Genomic DNA, 24,385 nt, shown 5'->3' on the forward strand with positions numbered 1-24,385 from the left:
ATTCTTAGAAGAATGATACCTCACTTTGCCTTCCAAATCTTTGTCAAAGCTATATGATTTTAAGTTAATAAAATGAATATAATAGAAGCAGTAACCATAATTAACATCACTAGCAGTTTGTTTCTATTCTCTTATCTTTGACACTTCACAACTTGTTGTGAGTTTGTATTCTTTTGCTGCTGAATTTGTCTATGCTTTGCTCTGCACCATGACTGCATCACAAAGTTGATATCAATACAATAATTTCACTCTGTAAAAGAAAATTCAAGGTGCATACATTTCCACACTAAAAATGTAATCTTTCCTTAAAATATTTTGCTGTTAAAATAGTTGTAGGATTGAAGAAATGAAATGTACTATGGCAAAAGCTTTTATTTGACCCCAGAGAATACAAATGGGACTCTGTAAAGCAGCAAGTACACAGTGTGTATAACTTCTCCCACTAAATTAAAAAGTGTTATTTTTCTTATGATTACTATGTTGTCTAGGAAAAAAAAACATTAATAATGTGGATGACCTGAAATGCACTCTACTCTAGGATACATTACCAAGGGTCTTTGTAACCCAGGGAATCAGGATCCTAAATGCAAGATGGAGATCCCTAGCCATTACATCTTGGCAACAGCTAATCAAAGTCTAAGTCTGAACGCTGAATTTTCATGTGTCTTTACCCTGACTTCAGATCAACTGAACTTGAACCCCTGAAGTTCGAACTTTTTCTTTCTTACTCTTTATTGAATAATTGTAAAATATACAGGAAACATTCGGAAATTGTTCCATATACAATCTTACCTCAGCCCACTCAGGTATCAGCATTAGCAGATAGCAGAGAGAATATGAAACAATGTTATATTAAAAACAGCTCACAGAGGCATTGTAAGACACCTAGTAACTATATTTAACAAATTAATACAAATTCTCAAGATCTACTCTGCTAGGTACATACTTGCTCTGAAAAAAACTACAAGAGAGGACCTACAAGAGAGCTGGAGAGGGACTTTTGACAAGGGCATGGAGTGATGGGACAAGGGGTCATGGCTTCAAGCTGAAAGAGGGCAGATTTAGATAAGATATAAAGAAGAAATTCTTCCCTGTGAGGGTGGTGAGGCCCTGGCCCAGGCTGCCCAGAGAAGCTGTGGCTGCCCCCTCCCTGGCAGGGCTCAAGGCCAGGTTGGACGGGGCTGGGAGCACCCTGAGCTGGTGGAAGGGGTCCCTGCCCATGGCAGGGGGTAGGAACTGGATGAGCTGCAAGGTCTCTGCCAACCCAAACCATTCTATGATTCTAGGATAGTTTAAGAGCTTCCTCGAAGGTCTACAGAGGGACTCAGAGCTATAAAATGCTATGCTTCATGAAAACAAATACTACACTTACATAATAGATTCTGTTGTTAAATTTCTATGAATCATTTAGCATTAAAGCTAATGAATTCTGAGAATTTGAAATTGTAAGTACATTACTACTATAACACATTAACAAATAGGGTTTGACCTTTTATTAGGAGTGGAAATCTACAGTTTTTAAATTAACATTTCCTACTCTGTCATTTTTAATCTCTTACCAGGTCTTTCCTTGCCAGTCCCTTTTGACTCAGCAAATTTCTGTATTAAACTCTCAACTGTAGTGTTTGTCATGTTATTAATAAACTCTTCATGCACCTTCAAAAAAAACACACCACACAAAAAGAATTTCAAAAACAGTAATTGAAAGAATATATTTAACTTTAAAAAGTGCTTTTCTCTAGAGTTAAGGTTCAAAATACTTGCCTCTAAAATACATTACAAAGCTTCCAAAAAGCAACAGGCATTTTAACAAGAAAATCCCTTCTTTGCTTTAGTATTAGCAAGTGTCTGTACAATACAGATACAAATGAGGAATGAAAGAATACAGCTTGATGATGGGTCTAGGATTTAGTTCCATTTCTTCTATATAAACCACTTTTGTAACCCATAATTTTCTGAATTTGTCAGCAACATGTCCCACTATAACATCAGGAAGTCAAGCAGCCTCTTAAGCCAGCACCAGTTAAGGGTGTGAACTGTTACCACTGTATTATCACGGTTCCCACCTGCTTGAGTAAAAGCATTAGTGTCTCAATGTTTTTTGGTCTGACAAAGGAACAACCACATGCTGTTAATAAGAAGTTTTTCTAACAAAGCAGTACATATATATTTTAGAAATAAATAGCATGACCTTTGTGACCACCATTCATTAGCAGACAATCTCAAAACTGAGGAAAACAGTGACTCAAATTAATCTGTGAGGAAAGGCTGAGAGAGCTGGGGCTGCTCAGCCTGGGGAAGAGAAGGCTGCAGGGAGACCTTAGAGCGGCCTTTCAGTACCTGAAGGGGCCTACAAGAAAGCTGGAGAGGGGCTTTTTACAAGGGCATGGAGTGATGGGACAAGGGGTCATGGTTTCATGCTGAAAGAGGGGAGATTTAGATAAGATATAAGGAAGAAATTTTTTATAGTGAGGTTGGAGAGGCCCTGGCCCAGGCTGCCCAGAGGAGCTGTGGCTGCCCCCTCCCTGGCAGGGCTCAAGGCCAGGTTGGACGGGGCTGGGAGCACCCTGGGCTGGTGGAAGGGGTCCCTGCCCACAGCAGGGGGGTTGGGACTGGATGGTCTGTAAGGTCCCTGCCAACCCAAACCAGTCTGTGATTCCATTATTCCATACTATAAAAGCTTCATTTAACACTGTTACTCAAGGTCTTTTCCCCATAAAAACCAAAGTGTATAAAAACTTTGGAAGATTTTCAGACTGATATAATTTCAAGTTTTAGTTAAAGAAAAGCGCAAGTGTCCTGAAATGTGTGAAATGGGTGCTAATTAATATCTAGGGAACAGACCTTTGAAACACACTAACAATTCTCCAAATTGTCAAAATATTTTGGTTTGTGTTAACACAAAATTATTATTTGGCCTTATTCTGCAAAATTTGTGACATTGAACTTATAAATACAAGAGGAAGCAGGAAATATTCATCTTACATTGAATTTAGATTTTAAAAAGATTCCCAATACAATGAACAAAATTAGAGGATGATCCATTTAATTGAAAAAATTTCAGAGTATATTTTTGAATAACAAAAGAGAATACACATATAGAAACATCACAAAGGACCAAAACAGCAATTTAGCAGATATTGAAATCTCCTTCAAACATCTCATAAACAAATTCAGTAGTTGCATAATGTTTGATATCTGTGGTAAAAAGAACCACATCTGCTTGAAAGTCTTTTGAATTCTGTTGATCATTTCTGTTTATCTCCTTCTACTGGCTTAAAAAGTTACCATCCTTTGAAAGATGTGATCTTGTAATTACCACAAACACAGTAAGAAATGTTTCATTTAATAGTTAAGAAAAATATGTAGCATGATCCAAACAAACAATAATATAAAAATTACCTCTCCTATTTGTAAATGAATTTCTTTTATGGTACTTGACAATGATTCTATAATCTCTTTCATACGAAGAAGGTGTGTTTCTTCAATGTCTTGAAATTTCTGTAAACCAATGCCAGCAATTATTCATAATGAAAATAATTCTTGAAATACTAAACCTTAAATTTTAATAAATAAATGTATGTAACAGAAAAACACAAATTTTTTTTTCAGCTCATGATCATGGTAATTACAGTGTGTAAGAAAGAAAGGTGCAGAATTCACAGCATTATGAAACAATGTACTTCATAATATTCTTTTAGAACCACTAACTTTTTTACTCTTTAAACCTTCACCTATCTTGTTTTTTTTTAAACTCTGACCTATTCCTACCAAAAGAAAATAGGGCTGGAGGGTGTTTAAAAATAAAATAGTTTTCATAACTGAAGAGTTTTGGTTTTTCATCTAAGCCCAGAAATCCTATTTCTGGATCTGTTTTGCAACTCCTCCTTATCACCCTCTCTTCCTGCTCACAGTATACACATGCTTTCTCTTTCTCTAGTTGCCGAGTTTCAGCATCCGTGCAGGGATGGGAATGACTCTCACACATTGATGCAATGCACAGTCAGTTCACTTTATTGCTCCACTTGCGTGGTTATATACATTTTTCATATCTGTACACGCAATCACGCTTATTCGGACAGGCTACAGACATAAATCACGCGCTGTTCACATGCCCCACATTCCTTTATGATTGGTAACTATGCACTAACGCCAATAGCAACAGACTGCCTCCACGTCCTTGAACACATCTTGTTTTTGCTAACCCACATCATATGCACTATCAGAACTTTCTCAAAAGGTTATTCTTAGCTGCCCTTTCCAGCGGCCTGTTCAGTTATGCTGTTTTGCTTAAGCGGCCTAGTCATGCTAACTCTCAAGCTACATCGACCCCAACATCTAGTTAAATCTATATCCTTTGCTTCTTTAAATGTAATTCATTTAACTTACCGGACATCTGCTGGAAATACAACACAGCAGAGAGGAAACAGTCTAGGAGGTTCCTGGAGTGTGTCCTGACACAGTTGGTAAGTGAGCTACCAGGGGAGGTGCCTCACTAGACCTGCTGTTTACTAACAGAGAAAGACTAGTGGGAGATGTGGTGGTCGGAGGCTGTCTTGGGCTTAGCGACCATGAAATGACAGAGTTCTTGATTCTTGGTGAAGTAAAGAGGGGGGCCAGCAAAACCGCCACCATGGACTTTCTGAGGGCAGACTTTGGCCTGTTCAGGATGCTGGTTGAAAGGGTCCCCTGGGAGAGAGTCCTGAAGGGCAAAGGGGTCCAGGAAGGCTGGACATTCTTCAAGGAGGTAGTCTTAAAGGCACAGGAGCAGGCTGTGTCCCCATGTGCCGCAAGACGAACCGGTGGGGAAGACAACTGGCCTGGCTGAACAGGGAGCTCCTGCTGGGACTCAGGAAAAAAAGGAGGGTCTGCCACCTATGAAAGAAAGGGCAGGTGACTCGGGAGGAGTACAGGGGTCTCATTAGGTCATGCAGAGAGGAAATTAGAAAGGCAAAAGCCCAGCTAGAACTCAGGCTGGTCACTGTTGTAAGGGACAACAAAAAATGTTTTTACAAATACATTAACAACTAAAAGAGGGCCAAGAAGAATCTCCATCCCTTATTGGATGTGGAGGGGGGGAACACTGCCACCAAGGATGAGGAAAAGGCTGAGGTACTTAATGCCTTCTTCGCCTCAGTCTTTAATAGTCAGACTGGTTATTCCCAGGGTAGTCAGCCCCCTGAGCTGGAAGACAGGGATGGAGAGTGGAACAAACCTCCCATAATCCAGGGGGAAGCAGTCAACGACCTGCTATGCCACCTGGACATTTACGAGACTATGGGGCTGGATGGGATCCACCCAAGAGTGCTGAGGGAATCACAGAATCACAGAATGGTAGGGGTTGGAAGGGACCTCTGTGGGTCATCCAGTCCAACACACCTGCCAAAGCAGGGTCACCTGCAGCAGGCTGCAGAAGACCTTGTCCAGGCGGGTCTTGAATATCTCCAGAGAAGGAGACTCCACAACCTCCCTGGGCAGCCTGTTCCAGGGCTCCGTCACCCTCAGAGGGAAGAAGTTCTTCCTCATGTTCAGACGGAACTTCCTGTGCCTCAGTTTGTGCCCATTGCCCCTTGTCCTGTCACTGGGCACCACTGCAAAGAGCTTGGCCCCATCCTCCTGACACCCACCCTTCAGATATTTATAAGCATATATTAGGTCCCCTCTCAGCCTTCTCTTCTTCAGGCTGAACAAGCCCAGCTCCCTCAGCCTCTCCTCGTAGGGGAGATGGTCCAGTCCCCTCATCATCCTCGTAGCCCTCCGCTGGACTCTCTCCAGTAGCTCCTCATCTTTCTTGAACAGGGAAGCCCAGAACTGGACAGAGTACTCCAGATGAGGCCTCACCAGGGCAGTGTAGAGGGGAAGGAGAACCTCCCTCGACCTGCTGGCCACACTCCTCTTGATACATCCCAGAATGCCACTGGACTTCTTGGCAGCCAGGGCACACTGCTGGCTCATGGTTAACCTGTCGTCCACCAGGACACCCAGGTCCCTCTCCACAGAGCTGTTCTCCAGCAGGTCCACCCCAAGCCTGTACTGGTGCATGGGGTTGTTCCTCCCCAGGTGCAGGACCCTGCACTTGCCCTTGTTGAACCTCATCAGGTTCCTCTCTGCCCAACTTTCCAACCTGTCCAGGTCACGCTGAATGGCAGCACAGCCTTCCGGTGTGTCTACCACACCTCCCAGTTTGGTGTCGTCAGCAAACTTGCTGAGGGTACATTCTAACTCTTCATCCAGGTCATTGATGAAGAAGTTAAACAAGACTGGGCCCAGTACTGACCCCTGGGGGACACCACTAGTTACCAGCCTCCAACTAGACTCAGCGCCGCTGATGACAACCCTCTGAGCTCTGCCATTCAGGCAATTCTCAATACACCTCACCGACCACTCATCCAGCCCATACTTCCTGAGCTGGCGGAGGAGCTGGCCAAGCCACTCTCCATTATCTGTCAGCAGTCCTGGCTAACAGGAGGTCCCAGATGACTGGAGTATCGCTAATGTAACACCCAACTACAGGAAGCGCTGGAAGGAGGATCCCAGGAACTACAGGCCTGTCAGTCTGACCTCGGTGCTGGGGAAGATCATGGAGTGGTTCATCCTGAGTGCACTCACCGGGCATGTACAGGAAAAGCAGGGGATCAGGCGCAGCCAGCATGGGTTCATGAAAGGCAGGTCCTGCTTGACCAACCTGATCTCCTTCTATGACCACGCCTTCGTTGGCATGGCGACCTGGTTCAGGGACGGCTCGGCGACCCACCCCTCGGCCGCTCGGGTCATCAGCACGCAGACACCAATGTGGTGGACGGCAAATGGCGTTTATTGATAAATAACACAGCGTTATATAGCCTAGGTTTACAGCATCATTTCCGTCTGCTTACTTCACGGGTTAAACGCTATTGGCTATTAGGAGAGGGGGGGGACACTACCTTTCCGTACAGCGCGACATCTTCAGACCGCCAAGCCTTAACTACCCACAGTGACCCACCTAGTGGACAAAGAAAAGGCTGTGGATGTCATCTATCTGGACTTAAGTAAGGCCTTTGACACTGTTCCCCACAGCATCCTGGAGAAACTAGCTGCACATGGTTTGGATGGGTGTACTCTTCACTGGGTAAAGAACTGGCTAAATGGCCAAGCCCAGAGGGTGGTAGTGAATGGAGTCAAATCCAGCTGGCAGCCGGTCATGAGTGGTGTCCCCCAGGGCTCGGTTTTGGGTCCGGTCTTGTTTAACATCTTTCTCAATGATCTGGATGAGGGGATTGAGTGCTCCCTCAGTAAGTTTGCAGATGACACCAAGTTGGGGGGGAGTGTCGATCTGTTCAAGGGTAGGAAGGCTCTGCAGAGGGATCTGGACAGACTGTATCGATGGGCCGAGGCCAACTGTATGAGGTTCAACAAGGCCAAATGCCGGGTCCTGCACTTGGGTCACAACAACCCCATGCAACGCTACAGGCTTGGGGAAGAGTGGCTGGAAAGCTACTCAGCAGAAAAGGACCTGGGGGTGTTGGTCGACAGCCGGCTGAACATGAGCCAGCAGTGTGCCCAGGTGGCCAAGGCGGCCAATGGCATCCTGGCTTGTATCAGGAATAGTGTGGCCAGCAGGAGTAGGGAGGTGATCGTGCCCCTGTACTCGGCCCTGGTGAGGCGGCACCTCGAGTACTGTGTTCACTTTTGGGCCCCTCACTACAAGAAGGACATTGAGGGGCTGGAGCATGTCCAGAGAAGGGCAACGAGGCTGGTGAGGGGTCTAGAGAACAAGTCTTATAAGGAGTGGCTGAGGGAGCTGGGGTTATTTAGTCTGGAGAAGAGGAGGCTGAGGGGGGACCTTATCGCTCTCTACAACTACCTGAAAGGAGGTTGTAGTGAGGCAGGTGTTGGTCTCTTCTCCCAGGTAACTAGCGATAGGATGAGAGGCAATGGCCTCAAGTTGCGTCAGGGGAGGTTTAGATTGGATATTAGGAAAAATTTCTTTACTGAAAGAGTGGTCAGGCATTGGAATAGGCTGCCCAGGGAGGTGGCGGAGTCACCATCCCTGGAGGTATTGAAAAGACGTGTAGATGTGGCACTTTGGGATATGGTTTAGCAGGCATGGTGTTGTTGAGTTGATGGTTGGACTTGATGATCTTAGAGGTCTTTTCCATCCTATGATTCCATGATTCTGTGATTTGTTTGATCTGTAAACTCACTGTATAAAAGCTTTACAGCTTGTCTGGAACTTGTCATCCTGTTCCATCTTACCCAGGCTTCCACCTGACACCCATTTTAAAACCATTTCCAACGTCTCAAATGACCCCGTCTCCTAGCCAAAGCTCAGAACTAAAAATGTCCTTATCCTCCCCAACAGTCAACCATAATCATCTTGAAATCTGTGTTTACTCCTGCTCTGTCCTAGTTCTCTTCCTACTTCCGTAATTGTCCAAAATTTGGAGCACCACTTAATCCTCTCTCCAATTTTTGCAGGGTTCTCTGAAGACCATCTCTCCACATTTCACACCTCCTGGTACTCTGATTCACAAACAAGTACAACTCCATACAGCCAAGTCAAATATCTCAACTTCTAAACTCTCACTCCTTCTTTTGCCATACTTATATGCCTCTCTAGCAATTAATCAAGCAGATTAAAATTATTTTTTTCCCTCAAGCAGTCTTCCTCTTAATTACAAAGGATATGGTCATCATCTGTAGCATATTCTGTGACATTACTTCTTTTACTGACTGCCTGATTACATAAACTACATTATTTTGCTTTCAGAGTTATCTATGGCCCATCTCTATAATATCTGCTCTCAATCGCTATCAGGATGTCAACATCTGCACACAATGTGATTTTACAGCCTGTTTCCACTACCTAATTTTTACTTAAACTCAAAGTCAACTTTTGAGATTATGCCAATGACACTTACTTTGTTTGAGCTCCCCATAAAACTCTGCAAAACATTTTCCTTTAAACTCTTCCCTATAATGCATATCAAAACAGCTGGCCATTCAGAGATTTTTTTTTCTCTTATGTCAGTGGTCAGCAACCCCCTCCTTGCGATTGTTTCCTTATTTCTTGTTTATTGTTTTATACTTAAGATTTAAATTCTTTGAAGTACAAGCCATCTTGGTCTTGTACAGTACATAACACAAGGGGGTCTGATCAAAGACTAAACTATCTAGGTACTACAATACAACCACATCATTCATATCACAGACATAACCATTAATCAAATTGTTTACTTTCACTTGTGAAAGATCAGTCCATTTTGAAAAGATGTACTGAAATGAATCTGTAATGTTAATGACCCAACAAACACAAGTCAATTCTCAGCATTTTAAGCTACAATAAAAATGAAAAAATCATCAACAGGATCTTTATCTATCCAACTCAGCATACACAGTTTAATTAAGTATTATTCCTTTTTATAAACATGTACATTTTCTTGTAAGTTTTAAAACGTGAAGAATTATTACTCGTTCTTGAACTTTATTTATATGCAGTCTGTTCAACAGCAAAGTTATCCAGTCAACTGCACTCAGTTCTAGTTAAGACAGGACTTTCAAAGAATAACTTAGCACTTTCAGCTATTTGATCTGTTCCAATAACTGACTGTGCTATGTGATTATAAAAAAAGCTTCTAAAAAGGTGGAATAACTGTCAAATGAGACATGTTTTCTTAACAAGTGCATAGCAATTGTATAATACAACTATAGTTTTACTCAAAATCTTTCAGTGTGAAGAATTTCTGCCAAATCCAATATCTAAACAACAAAGTGAATTTATTTTCCTACATCTTTAATCACAAAAAAAACCTTCCATGTTTATTGCAGAAAAAAATCATAACTTGCAATTTCAGATTAGGAAGATCATGTTTCTAAATTCAACCTCTCAAAATCATGTATCACAAGCCACGTCACTTTGATAACGGCAGGTAAGATAGTAAAAGAAAAAAAGGAAAAATATGTAAAATTTATGCTAAAGGATTGGTGGAGTTTAACTAAGAAAAGAGGACAGTTAAGTGAGGACACTACTACGTGATTACCTAGAATAAAGCTACAGCAATTCAAGGTGTTTGTGTCCTCAGAAAACTTTTAACTTAAATCTGTCTTAGGGTGTTCAGATAAGCCAACTTGTTTTGCACTGAAACAGTTGAGAATGTTCACACTGCTCATTTATTTTGTTTTCAGAATTAGTATATTTCAAGTGAAATGTACTTCAAATTAAGATAATCTAGGGTGCGATTGATTCAGAAGTGGGCTTCCACATATTCATGAGTGCTGTTATTTTTCCTACCACATCACCTTTAAAGTAGCCCCCATGCATCCAAAATGTAGATGCAGCTAGACCATTATACTTAAAACAAATTCCACAGATAGGACTTATACTGGCAGAATTCCAATTTTCATTTCCAATATGGATAGCTGTGGAAGGTATTAGAGTTTCCAGGTGTCCATTATCACATTAAGTGAAAATTTTAATTTTGAGTAAAAGGGTTGTTGCAGTTAAGGAACTAAGGTTATTTACACAAGTGTGGTTTGCAGTGAGAGGTAAATTTGTATCATTTTTGTATCGCAAAACAAAACAAATAGCCCAAAAGCACGGTGACATTTTCCCAGCTGTAACACCTGGTATAGTAAAAAGATTTTTTTTTCTCTCTCTCTACATCTGAGCCTGGTTTAAAAACCTAATGCCTACCTAAGAACACAAATAAAGCTGAACAAAAAGCATCTTCATAGTCTGTCTCTAGATACAAAATAAACTGTTACTTTTTTCACTCTTTTGTTGTAGTGAATTGTTCAAATGAAATTTTTTTAAGACATTATGAAAAGCCCAGTTAATTTGCTTGCTGAAAGCCCCTACATTTTCCTTCACTAATTCACTGACAATAAAATCCATGTGAAATACTCTTCATGTTTATCTTCTGTCAGTTGTAAACAACAAGAACTCCTTTTCATTACTCACACCTTTCTTGCTTGTTGAAGACAAGTTTGCAGTGCAGTTTTAGCAAGGTCAGTTTAATAAAGTCCTATTTGTTAAATTTTTTCTTATTGTTTCAGAAAGCAATAAGTCAACTGCTATAAACACAGTCTCTTTCTTGTAAGGTAAGGAATAAGCAGCAGACAGCTTTTGTGAGACTGAAGAAAGATCTAAAGCAACCTGACTGAACTTGCTCTGAAGTGGATCAGAAGCATTCACAGGATCTATTTCAGTGGGGGTTCAGTAACTTCCAGAGCAAAGTAAATAACAAACAGGGCAGGAACTTCTTCAGTTATTCTAGATAGATCCAGAAGAGCCATGCTTTTATATGGGTTGAAACAAATCAACGGAACAGTTCAGTATTTTTCTGGTATTACTTGATTTCTTTGTAATCAAAAGGTGGGGTCTACAGCAAAAGTCATGCTGCACTATAATTTATCCATATCGCACAATGATGGAGTTACTGGAACACTTACTGAGTAATTACAATAGTTACATTAACAGGAACACTGCAAAAAAGTTACCATTTTGGGTAACAGCAGTATGTGTTCACACGTCAGTTTGCTTCCACCTCATTTGTGGAAAATCTCCAGGAGGAATGTTACATTTCAATGATAAAGATTCTTTTGTTACTATTATATTATACTTGTTTCTAAGAATTGTTTTAAGATACATTTAAGTTTAAAAATGTTGCCTAGTCTTGGGACTCAAGCGATTGGAATCACACATGCCAATCCCAATCACATTGCCTAGGGGTAACTGATAGACAAATATTTTAAGTTACAGTGAGAGAGACAAAATGCTAAGGCAACAGATATAAATGTATAAGGTGGACACACATTGAAGTAAGAGCGTGTGACACCTGGCCTGCACTAAGTCAGCTTAAAGACACAAGTCTCTACCCTTAGAATCACATTACCTCTTCCTTTGCACCAACACAAATGCTTGTGTGATCTCTCAATAAATCAGACCCCAGGTCTCTTCTGGGTTAAAACCAACCTTCCTTAATACATTAGTTTTAGTTGGATTACTTCTACAAGGTAGTTCCTTGCACAAATACTTGACAAAGGAAGAAGCATGGAAAGAAGACAACTGCTGATTTTGACAACAATAGTAATTTAAAACATATATTGAAAACACAGCTCCACACACCAGAGAAGTACAACAGGCCTTATAATGCAGACCATGGTACCCACTAATTTTCTTGGTGATTTTTTTTTTTTATTTAAATAAAGCCTTTTTACACCACTGAATAACTGCAATCATCACTGTCTTATACTACACAATAAAAACATAAACATTTGTCACGTATATTTTTAAAATGAGAGAAAAATAATGTACTTAATCAAATTTAACTCAAACTGAAAAGAAAAGCATAGGGAGTACAGCTCCTCCAACCAGAACCTAGTTTGGATACTGCACAAAAAGATGCCTACTGTGAACTGTTCAACAAAAGGATGTCAAGACAACGTAACGGTCACATTAAAGGAAGAAGTTTGCAGTAGCATGCCTGAGCACTTCTTTGTCACAAATGCCTGGACTGGAGGGGTGGGTGGAAGTGTTCTGGTATGTGATATATTTGGTACCTTTTCTGTAACAGCTGTGTTGAGTATCTATTCAGAGGCAAACTAGATCAAGTTCTAATGAAGTTTTCAAAGTAGGAAAGCAGTTTATAGTTTAGGACAGGGCAGCTTTTTACATGTCAGCCTACATAATCCCCATACAGTAAAAAACTTAATTTCCAAGGAGTTAAGGAAAACTGTAACATTTTTCCACTTCTACATTAATAATACAAGTATGACTGAATCTCCCTAATAATTCCATCTATGCCTAAAAATTAATCTTTGAAACTAAGGAAGAGAGCAAAGAATCTTTAACTGAAAAGAAAATTCGTATCTTGTAAAAGCTTTACTAAACCAAGAAACACATACAAATAAATATGCCAACCAGTCCTTAACAATATTACTACTAAAAGTAGAAACAGTGAGGTTTGCTTTTTGAAATCTGGGGCAGTGGAAAACAGTCTGCTATCAAAAGATTTGAAAAAGAAACTTTAAAACATAACAAGCAGCAGCATGTGCAGTCATATAGAGAACTTGATATCCTCCGAAATAAAGATTAAAACAGCTTTAAAAAAAAAACAGAAATTTGAATAGATGTAGGGGCTTTCGACCACCTCAGATAAACCCTGGAAAGACACTTTAGCAAGCTGTTACTGAAGTGTTTTGCCAGGATGATAATGAAAAAACATGATGGATCTCGGTTTTAAAACTCCTATGAATTAGTTCTGGCTCTCCAGCAATTCACAGGATTTCCCGCATGATCACAATGCATCTACAATACTTCCAAAAGTTCATTTTGTTTTCTTCCTAAAAATTTCTTCAAAAAGTCTTTCTAGAGTGCTAGTGTTCAACTGTGTCATTGAAGGACACTGTCATCAGAACATACATAGTCAATATTTGCCCTTCAAACATATTACTTCTGACATTATTGTTCATATCAATTTCCAATGGAGATCAGTCCATTTTGAACCAATTTTTTAAAAGCTTTGATTTCAGATATCTTCAGAGAGATAAAATAGAACATATTAATTTATTTTAAAGGTAACTCATTTAATATAACACTTACCTGTGCAGTTTCTGTCATTTTCTGTTCAAAAATAGATTTAACTGCAGCATATTTCTCCACATATAGTTTATAGGTATCTGTAGCTTTTTTTGATTTAACTGCTGCCTATAGATTAGTACAAAAAAAAGGTGTCAAATATCACACATCCAATCTCATTCAAGGCTTATAAAGTCACTATTAAAAGAAAGCCTAGGATGACCTATAAAAATATTCAGGGGCATATCAAAACAGTGAAATGTCATAACAAAATTTCACCACCAAATAACTCTGATTCAAGCCATTAGAGATTTCTATTTAAAGCTATACATAAACCACATAAAAAGGTAACAAAGCAGTTACCTCATTTAAATCCCTAACCCTTATCAGCAATGACTAACTTATACATGTTTTGAAATAAATATTTTAAAATTTGTATTGCTGAAGTTAACTAATTAGCTCATGTCAAATATTTATATCTGCAACAGAAAAGCAGGAAGAAAGGGCTGGAATACAGAGCAAACAGTTATTAGTGCAATTCTGAAAGAGCTAATGGTAAAAAATGCAAGGTAGCACAGTTGTCTTAGAAGTGAAGGAAGTAATATAAGGGAAAAGACATTCAAAAGTACGGGTGTTACGTCAATGGAAATTTTAAGATTAAGATATATTTGAAAGTGAAGTTAATGCAGAAAATAATGTCAGTCAGATTTATGTAGCTCAGAATTATTTATAGTAGTATTTTTTGGCTTTATAATTAATTGATTTGTTTCATTATGTGTTGCTACTAAACCAAGAAGTACTTTTTGTGGGCTTAATATTCTTAAAAGACAAAAAGAAATACAGGAGCATCCCAATATTACATGGACAACAAAAGTGAATGAAGTGATTGTTTTTAGCAGAGAAAAAGTTATTTTCAAAGTTCACAGCATGACAAACATTAGATGAAGTTTTTCAAAACTTTGATATTCTTGCTATTTCCAAGTCAAAAGCCCATTAAAACAAAAATTATTTGCCTTGAACACTGTTTTTTTTCTAGCTTCTGTGTTCAACATGCCTACTTTATCTCACTGAAATTTCCCATCAGTTGTAACTCAAAAGTATTTCTGAATTGTTAATGACATCAGTACAGTTGTATATTTACTATTTGTTCTAGTTCCAAATAGCTTTCCTCCCCTCTTTCAAATAAATTTCATCTGTCTCACAGTAAAAATGGAAACTATTTCTCACGTGCAATGACTTGTAAAGTTGACCACTATCTAGAACTTTCAAATGAATTAATACAAAGATGTCCTTTGGAAAGATATAGTTACATTCTGCAATTTCCAGGAGAAAAATAACTGAAAACCATGAGTAACAGTATAGGGTCAGCATTTGTTCACCTGGGGAAACATCAACCAGGACTTCAAAGGAAGAAGAATCATAGAATCATAGAATCCTTTGGGTTGGAAGGGACCTTTAGAGGCCATCCAGCCCAACCCCCCTGCAGTGAGCAGGGACATCTTCAACCAGACCAGGTTGCTCAGAGCCCCATCCAACCTGGCCTGGAATGTTTCCAGGGATGGGGCCTCCACTACCTCTCTGGGCAATCCGTGCTGGTGTTTCATCACCCTCATGGTAAAAAATTTCTTCCTTATATCCAGTGTAAATGTACCCTCCCTTAGTTTTAAACCATTACTCCTTGTCCTACCGCTACAGGCCCTGCTGAAAATACTTTTCCCCATCTTTCCTATAGGCCCCCTTCAAGTACTGAAAGGCTGCTCTAAGGTCTCCCTGCAGCCTTCTCTTCCCCAGGCTGAGCAGCCCCAGCTCTCCCAGCCTTTCCTCCCAGCAGAGGGGTTCCAGCCCTCAGATCATTGCTGTGGCCTCCTCTGGCCCTGCTCCAACAGCTCCATGTCTGTCCTGTGCTGAGGACTCCAGAGCTGGACGCAGGACTCCAGGTGAGGTCTCACCAGAGCAGACCAGAGGGGCAGAATCCCCTCACTCAACCTGCTGCCCACGCTGCTGGGGATGTAGACCAGGATACAGTTGGATTTCTGGGCTGCAAGCGCACACTGCCGGGTCATGTTGAGCTTCTTGTCAACGAGTACCCCCAAGCCCTTCTCCTCAGGGCTGCTCTCAATCCCCTCATCCCTCAGCCTGTATTGATACCGGGGGTTGTCCTGACCCAAGGGCAGGACCCTGCACTTGGCCTTGTTGAACCTCATGAGGTTCACACAGGCCCACTTCTCGAGCTTGTCCAGGACCCTCTGGATGGCATCCCGTCCTTCTGGTGTGTCAGCTGCACCACTCAGCTTGGTGTCATCTGCAAACTTGCTGAGGGTGCATTTGATCTCGCTGTCTACGTCATTGATGAAAATGTTAAACAGCACCGGTCCCTGTACAGACCCCTGAGGGACTCCACTCGTCACTGGTCTCCATCTGGACATTGAGCCATTGATCGCTACCCTCTGGCTGCGACCTTCCAACCAATTCCTTATCCACCGAACGGTCCACCCATCAAATCCATATTTCCCCAATTTAGAGAGAAGGATGTTGTGGGAGACCGTACCAAAGGCTTTACAGAATTCCAGATAGATCACATCCATTGCTCTTCCCTTGTCCACTGATCTAGTCACTTCATCACAGAAAGCCAGTAGGTTGGTGAGGCAGGACTTGCCCTTGGTGAAGCCATGCTGGCTGTCTCGAATCAACTCCCTGGCCTCCATGTGCCTTAGCATATCTTCTAGGAGGATCTGTTCCATGATCTTCCCAGGCACAGGGGTGAGGCTGACAGGTCGGAAGTTCCCAGGGTCCTCCTTTCTGCTCTTTTTAAAAATGGGCACAATGTTTCCCTTCTTCCAGTCACCAGGGACTTTGCCTGACTGCCATGACCTTTCAGATATCATGGGGAGTGGCTTGGCAACTCCATCAGCCAATTCCCTCAGGACTCTGGGATGCATCTCATCAGGTCCCTTAGACTTATGTATGTTCAGGTTCCTCAGGTGGTCACGAACCTGATCTTCCCTTACAGTGGGAAGGACTTTTCCCCCCTGGTCCTCACCTTGCAGTCCATCGACTCGGGAGGGGTGAGGAGAGAGGTTGCCAGTGAAGACTGAGGCAAAAAAGTTGTTGAGTACCTCAGCTTTCTCCTCATCTGTTGATACTAGGTCACCATTCTTGTTCATCGGGGGGGTACACTTTCTTTGACATTCCTTTTGTGGCTGAAATACCTCTAGAAGCCCTTCTGGTTATTCTGTGCATCCCTTGCCAAGTTCAGCTCCAGCCACGCCTTGGCCCTCCTGTTCCCATCCCTACATAACCGGGCAGCATCCCTGTACTCCTCCCGGAATTCCTGTCCCTGCTTCCACTGCCTGTGCAGTTCCTTCTTGCCCTTTAGTTTGACCAGCAGGTCTCGACTCAGCCATGCTGGTCTCTTGCCTTCCTTGCCTGATTTCTTACATCTGGGGACTGAGAGCTCTTGCACTCTGTGGAAAGCATCCTTAAACATCTGCCAGTTCTATTCTGCCCCCCTGTCCCTGAGGACCATTTCCCAGGGGGTCCTACTGACTGACTCCTTGAAGAGCTGGAAGTTGGCTTTCCTACAATTTAGGGTCCTGACTACTCTCCTCACCTTTCCCATATCCCTCAGGAGTGTGAACTCCACCAATGTGTGACCACTGCAGCCCAGGCTGCCTCCAGTCTTGATGTCACCGATGAGCTCACTTGCATTGGTGAGCATCAGGTCCAGTATTGCATCCCCTCTGGTAGGGGTGTCTGTTACCTGGCTTAAAAAGTTATCCTCAATGCATTCTAGGAATCTCCTGGATTGCCTACATCAAAGCTATAGTTCCATTTTTCCAGTTACAGAGGAAGCTTAAGCAGATCTTGATCATGTAGTCCTCTAAACCCAGCACAACAAGCCTTAAAATACCTCACTGTATGACAAATATAGATCCTTCAGGCATTAAGGATGGCATGACAGGATGTACCAAACCCATCAGTTACTTGCTCTGAATTTAACTTCATGATTCTCACTCTTGCACATTCACATAGGGGAATTCCCAAGAAGAAAACAGTCCTATCTTGTTTCCCAAACACCATTTACTATATCAAAAGGTGCTCTATGAACACCTGGTTTTAAAAATGATTAAAATTGCTTTGCAATAAGATGACTCCAAACTTAGTCACTGAAAAGGAAGGAAATGTCACGTTAAAAGACTTATTTTTTAAGTCTTTTAGTAAAGCATCGTGTAACTGAACCCCATATGCATGGGATTTGATACAAACAAAACATTCTCTGTCTCTTGTAATCATGTTTAACCATGAGCAGAATTATTATATGATGAAGCATCTACAAAAACCTCCTCAGCAAGACAAAATGATAAAGCACACAAACATTGTATGATTAACTAGTAATCTCTTCTGAAAACACTATGTGTCTATTCTCGGATGCAGCAATTGCTAGAACTTTATTTAGCAGATTTACAGTAATTGAAAGAATAAGTATCAGTCAAGAATTTATTTGTCAAGTCACTATAAGTAGAGAACAACAGAAAATTATTACACAAGTTAACACTAACTTTCAGCTGCAATGAAAACTGCAAGCTCTCAGATACCTCCTCAAATTCTTCAATAAAGTATTTCTCCAAGCATTTGGCTTTGTGATGAGCTCTTAGCATATTGGTACAGATCCCCTGCTTTCTGATAAAGCAGCTATTCTGATTTTGATACAAACATTTTTCATGTCCAATAAACCTATTCTCTGCCAAAGGAAAAAAAAATTAATACAATCACACGCACGTGTGCCTTTTATCACTCAGTCTCCGCCCTCAGTCACACCTCTTGCAACTTATATGGCAATTCTTCTAGAAAGTTTGTTATCTTCTGCACAGGCGCCAGTGGGGGGAAGACATCGCAATGGGTGTTTTAGGTGGTCTTAAGCCCCTTCCTCAAATGAACTTTATGTATGACTTCTGCCCATATTTGGGTCAGGCACATCAGAATGCGGAACTGCACATCCTCTGACCGGGTTAACGAGCTCCTCATTTGCAGCCTGCTGTTGCTGGGCAGACCTTCACTGCGGGTGGGCTCTGTCTTGCCCGCTCAGGACAGCCATTGGAAGGGCTGCCCTGGCCTGAGGCGGCTGTTTTACCTCAGTGGTTGAGGCATTGACACATGTTAACCCTTTCAGTCTCTCTCACCATGTTTCTAAAATTACAAGTGTAAATTTGAAAGACATGACTTCAGAGATGTTGTTATGGTTTTGGCCCATGGCCGGCAACAAAGGGCCACGCGGTCGCTCTATTGCCCCTCCCCCCACTGGGGTGCAGAGGAGAATGGAAAGAAAAAGGCAAAAAACCGGTGGGTCGGGATAAGGGCAGTTTAACAGAACAGCAAACAGAGGGAACAGGAACAACAACGATACAGATAAGGAGAATACACAACACAAAACAGCAGAACACAGAGAGTCGCTCTCACCGCCCGTCACCGCCGAGTGCTCCCGAGCCGCGACTGCCTTCCCCCCACCAGCTTCCCCCCACTGGAACCCGGCATGACGGCACATGGTATGGAATATCCTGCTCTGTTTGGCCAGGTGGGGTCAGCCTGCCCGGCTGTGTCCCCTCCTGGTGAAAATTAATCCTGTCCTGGCTGAACCCAGGACAGATGTGACGGTCACAGTTACCAGCTCCCACAGGAAACATTTTTGAAGTATTAGCTGAGCATTCAACTATAGCCTAATTGTTCAAACAAAAGTATCTAGGGAAGATGCATAAGACAGTAAAAAATTGCTTTCAGCCTATAGTGCTTCTTCTTTCTCCCTTCTGCATGTATACATTAGTCAGATTCAACATTTTTTTGTTTCCAACTGGACAAGGGACTGCAAAATTACATCCTAAAAGCAAGCCTTCCATCAAGTCAACTTTTCCTACTGAAAAATTTCAATTTACAAGAATTCAGAAAAATTGTATTTTGAATAAACTGGCAGGAAAACATCTGCCATCCCACATATTTCTGATTCACGTCTAGAACCCAACAACTGTCCAGGCAGAAGCTAGGAAAAAAGCTAAATTTATATTAAAGATAAAATAATCAGAACATGGTCAACAGGATCACTTTTGTCACCAGTAACAAGACAATAACCAACTCTATCTGCTCCACCAAGACAGCAGTACAAAAGGCACTAAGACAATTCTAACAAGAACAGAGTGCTACACAGATCAGCTAACTGAAATGGAAATAGGCAGAGGTATCAAGATTTAAAAGACAAGACATCGTTAGAGACAGGGAAACATAACCTCTTTCCTCTACTACTTTGTTTCCTGAAAACCAGAAAAAATTATAGTGTTGCCACCAGTTCGAGGGAGGTGATCCTTCCCCTCTATTCAGAACTGGTGAGGTCACACCTGCAGTCCTGTGGCCAGTTTTGGGCTCCCCAATACAAGAGAACCGAACAGAATAGTTCAGTTGGAAGGGACCTGCAACGATCATCCAGTCCAACAGCCTGACCACTTCAGGGCTGACCAAAAGTTAAAGCCTGTTAAGGGCATTGTCCAAAGGCCTCGTAAACACTGACAGACTTGGGGCATGGACCACCTCTCTAGGAAGCCTGTTCCAGGGTCTGACCACCCTCTCGGTAAAGAACTGCTTCCTAATGTCCAGTCTGAACCTCCCCTGGTGCAGCTTTGAGCCATTCCCATATGTCCTATTACTGGATCCCAGGGAGAAGAGAACAGCACCTCCCTCTCCACGTCCCCTCCTCAGGAAGCTGTAGAGAGCAGTGAGGTCGCCCCTCAGCCTCCTTTTCTCCAAACTAGACAAGCCCAAAGTCCTTAGCCATTTCTCATAGGACATGCCTTCCAGCCCTGTCACCAGCTTTGCTGCCCTCCTCTGGATGCATTCAAGGACCTTCACATCCTTCTTAAATTGTGGGGCCCAGAACTGCACACAGGATTCAAGGTGTGGCTGCACCAACGCTGAATACAGTGGGATCATCCCCTCTCTTGCCCGGCTGGTTATACTGTGTTTGATGCACCCCAGGATGTGGTTTGCCCTCTTGGCTGCCAGGGCACGCTGCTGACTCCTATTGACCCTCCTGTTGACCAGCACCCCCAGATCCCTTTCTGCAGGGCTGCTCTCCAGCCACTCCTCTCCCAGTTTATACTTGTATCTGGCATTACTCCGTCCTAGTTGCAGAATTCAGCATTTGGACTTGTTAAGTTTCATGCCAATAATGATTGCCCAATGCTCCAATCTATCTGGATCCCTCTGCAAGGCCTCTTGTCCCTCGAGAGAGTCAACAGCACCTCCCAGTTTGGTATCATCAGCAAACTTGCTAAGGGTGCATTCAACTCCTGCATCCAGATCATTGATAAATATATTGAACAGAACTGGCCCTAGAACTGAACCCTGAGGATCACCGCTGGTGATCGGTTGCAGCCAGATGTAGCCCCATTCACTACAACCCGTTGAACCCTGTCCTTCAGCCAGTTCTTCAACCAGTGCCCCATGAACCTGCTCATCCCACAGTTGGACAACTACTCCAGAAGGATGCTGTGAGGGACAGCATCAAATACCTTACTAAAATCCATAAAAACTCCATCCACCACCTTCCCTTCATCCACTAGGTGTGTGACCTTATCATAGGAGGAGATCAAATTAGTTAGGACTTTCCCTTTGTGAACCCATGTTGACTGTTCCTGAGGATTGCATTATTCTTTACATGCCTTTCAATAGTACCCACTATGATCTTCTCCATAATTTTTCCAGGAACTGAGGTCAGACTAACAGGTCTGTAGTTCCTTGGGTCTTCCCACATGCCCTTCTTGTAAATTGGAATAACATTGGCTAGCTTCCAGTCAGCAGGGACCTCCCCAGACTCCCAAGAGATTGAGAGGGGTCCTGACATAACATTGGCTACCTCCTTCAGAACTCTGGGATGAATCCCATCACAAAGATGATGAAGGGACTGGAGCATCTTTCCTATGAGGAAGGGCTGAGAGAGCTGGGACTGTTCAGCCCGGAGAAGAGAAGGCTCCGGGGAGATCTTGTCAATGCATGTAAATACCTGAAGGGAGGGTGCAAAGAAGACAGAGCTAGGCTTTTTCCAGTAGTGCCCAGTGACAGAACCAGAGGGAATGGGCGCAGACTGAGACACAGGAGGTTCCCTCTGAATATCAGGAAGTACTTTTTGGCTGTGATGGTGACTGAGCACTGGAACATGTTGTCCAGGGAGACTGTGGAGTCTCCATCCTTGGAGATCTTCAAAAGCCATCTGGTCATGGTCCAGGGCAAATGGTCATCCTGCTTGAGCAGGGGGGTTGGACAAGATGACCCCCCGAGGTCCCTTCCAACCTTAACCATGCTGTGATTCTGTGAATGGATCAAATTCCCCCATGACCAAAGGACAGTACTAAATGCAACATCAAGTTGCTCATCCCCTGGGGTTTTGGTCCATGTTATTGGAACCTCTTAAATTAGCATTGAAAATAATGTTAACTTGTTTTTCTTCTCAACAGAATAAACTTCAAATATTCCTATAATTAGCTACTTTGTCTCACTTGAGAGGACAACACAAAACTTCCTACTCCTTAATTCAGTAACAAAGGCACTGAGTGTTTATACGTTTACTTAAGAAAATGCATTCAAAAACATAATGGAAGCTGAAACAATTATATGCAATTTCTGTAAAAGCCACTGAACAAAATTATCATATGATGTAGGCAATTACAAAATAATTAGAACTGCAGTGCAGTTAGAACAGATAAGGAAGTGTAAACAAAACATAACTAGACATTCAAAGTATCATGCATATTATTAAATAGCCACAACTACTTTTAGCCCTTTTTGAGCATTTCACTTACTACTACAAAGTGAATGACAACACAATGAATTTAAGATGTCACAGAACTACCTTATCAATTTCTCTCTGTGTTGCTCCTTCCTTTTTCAAACGTTCTTGTTCGACACACTTTACATTGTAGTTTTCCTTTGATTTCTGTAAGACCTGAGTGATACTTTGAATATTTTGCACCGCTTCCAATGTTCCTGAAACATCTTCTTTAGTCTGCCAAATATCACATAGTTATTAAAAATAAACCATTTTAATTTTAACATTAACAAGTCATTGGACACACATAAGAAAAAAATTAATGACCTTTTTATAAGTTTTGATTTGTTCATCTCCATACTTGTGAACTTCTTTTATTAGCTCTTGTAATCTCCGCACAAGGTCCAAGTGACAGCTTGCTAGTTTTTCTGTTGAGGTTTTGAAAACATCCCAAACTGGTGCAAATGTCCTAGATTGAGGGGAAAAATGCTCATCTGTATTTTTTGCTTTCAATGAAAGGCTAGCACTATTTTAAAAAAAATTGTAAAGTATAATTGATATGTTTACTGAATTTCAGCTGTTCTTATTAAATGTTTCAAACGTACTTGGAATCCTACCTAACTTTTCAGCGTTTCATGTTTTACCTATATTGACACTAATGAGTAAAACATAGCAAAATAAACTTATTCTTCTCCATCCTCAAGACACAATAATGATAAATGTTATTCTTAAAGATGATGCAAGAGCAGCTCAAAAAAAAAATAACATGTACAAGTATTTTTACGTGCATACTTGAATAGTGAAAAGAAACCAAAAGTCACTTGGCTAGTTAAGTTTCTAGTTGTCTTACATCATTACAGCCACAAGATTAACCATATTGTAAAGGAAGGTGGGGGACAGGTCATACCTCAGATTCAGATTTCTATACTGAATGGACTTCTCCAGCTATTCTAAAGATACACTCTTACCTCAGTTTCCAGGTCCATGCTGTAGAAAAATCAATACAATGCATAGCCTTTAGAGCACTGATGTTCAAACTAACATGCAGATACAGAACCTTTGAAGAGCAGCAACAACTGGTATCAAATTATCCACTGATGATAGCTCTCCACATTTCTAGCTGTGATTGTTACAAATAAAAATAATCTTTAGCCTTATCTAAGAAGTCTGAGCTGTTGGCTTAATCCTCCTAAACAACATGTTTTTGATGAAAACAACATCCGTTAATCATTCAATTTAAAAAAAAAATATCCTGTGTATAAAATTTTAATTAAACTATGGAATAAATCTATTGAAAAGTCTCATTCTTAACATGTCTGATGACAGAGATAACACTTGAGAAGGTATAAATAACACAAATAAATAAATTCACTAACACATTTTCAGACGATGTTCTCTCTTCAAAAAAATTACCCTAGGCTTGGGAGCACAGAACAGAAAGTCACATTCTTTATTATGTCTGAAAAGAAGTCAACCTTAAACACAGAGGAATGGACAATTCGTCCATGGTGTTGGGATTTTGGGGGGGTTTGTTGTTTTTTTTTTTTTAAACTGTCAATAAAGAACTGTACTGTCTTGTTTTTGTCATAGCTGGATGATATTTTGCATAGCTGCATTGTAACTGAAGAACTAACAATAATTTTTAAAGGTGGCAAAGTTATGTTACCTTCAACATCATCAATAAAATATTCAGAATCAAACGATTCTTAACATGTATGCAGTTAATTATTTGTCTTTTATACACACTTACCCAAGTTGTGTGTAATTGCTCGCTGATTTGGCTAGTTTTGTCATTGACCTTGAATATGCCTCCTCTATTGTAGCCCTGTCAAAGAAAGCAATCAAAAGCATAGTCGAAATTTTGAAGATATTTGAAGACAGATGTATATGCGTTCTAAAGGTGCAAAGCATAGGACTTTTTATTTTAGCTGAAAATGACTCCATTTTAATGTCCCCTCGTGGGATAATGATGGAAGATTGGTGAGGATGATTGTAAACACGTTCAAGTGACCTGCAGCTGG

General features: G+C 41.4%; 1 protein-coding gene across 1 annotated transcript in view; it reads right to left on the reverse strand.

The window, feature by feature from the left end:
* The window catches only part of LOC142365449 (F-BAR domain only protein 2-like), a 126,372-nt gene that overhangs the window by 77,783 nt on the left and 24,204 nt on the right, over positions 1-24,385 (reverse strand). Inside the window, exons 3-8 of the mRNA XM_075446261.1 lie at positions 24,115-24,189; positions 22,692-22,833; positions 22,449-22,601; positions 13,583-13,687; positions 3,403-3,501; positions 1,560-1,656 (exon numbers count right to left, since the gene is read on the reverse strand). Of these exons, the coding sequence (XP_075302376.1) occupies positions 1,560-1,656; positions 3,403-3,501; positions 13,583-13,687; positions 22,449-22,601; positions 22,692-22,833; positions 24,115-24,189 (671 nt within the window). The remainder of the gene's footprint in view (positions 1-1,559; positions 1,657-3,402; positions 3,502-13,582; positions 13,688-22,448; positions 22,602-22,691; positions 22,834-24,114; positions 24,190-24,385) is intronic.

Source organism: Opisthocomus hoazin, chromosome W (genome assembly GCF_030867145.1).
Source record: "Opisthocomus hoazin isolate bOpiHoa1 chromosome W, bOpiHoa1.hap1, whole genome shotgun sequence".
Taxonomy (NCBI): Eukaryota; Metazoa; Chordata; class Aves; order Opisthocomiformes; family Opisthocomidae; genus Opisthocomus; species Opisthocomus hoazin.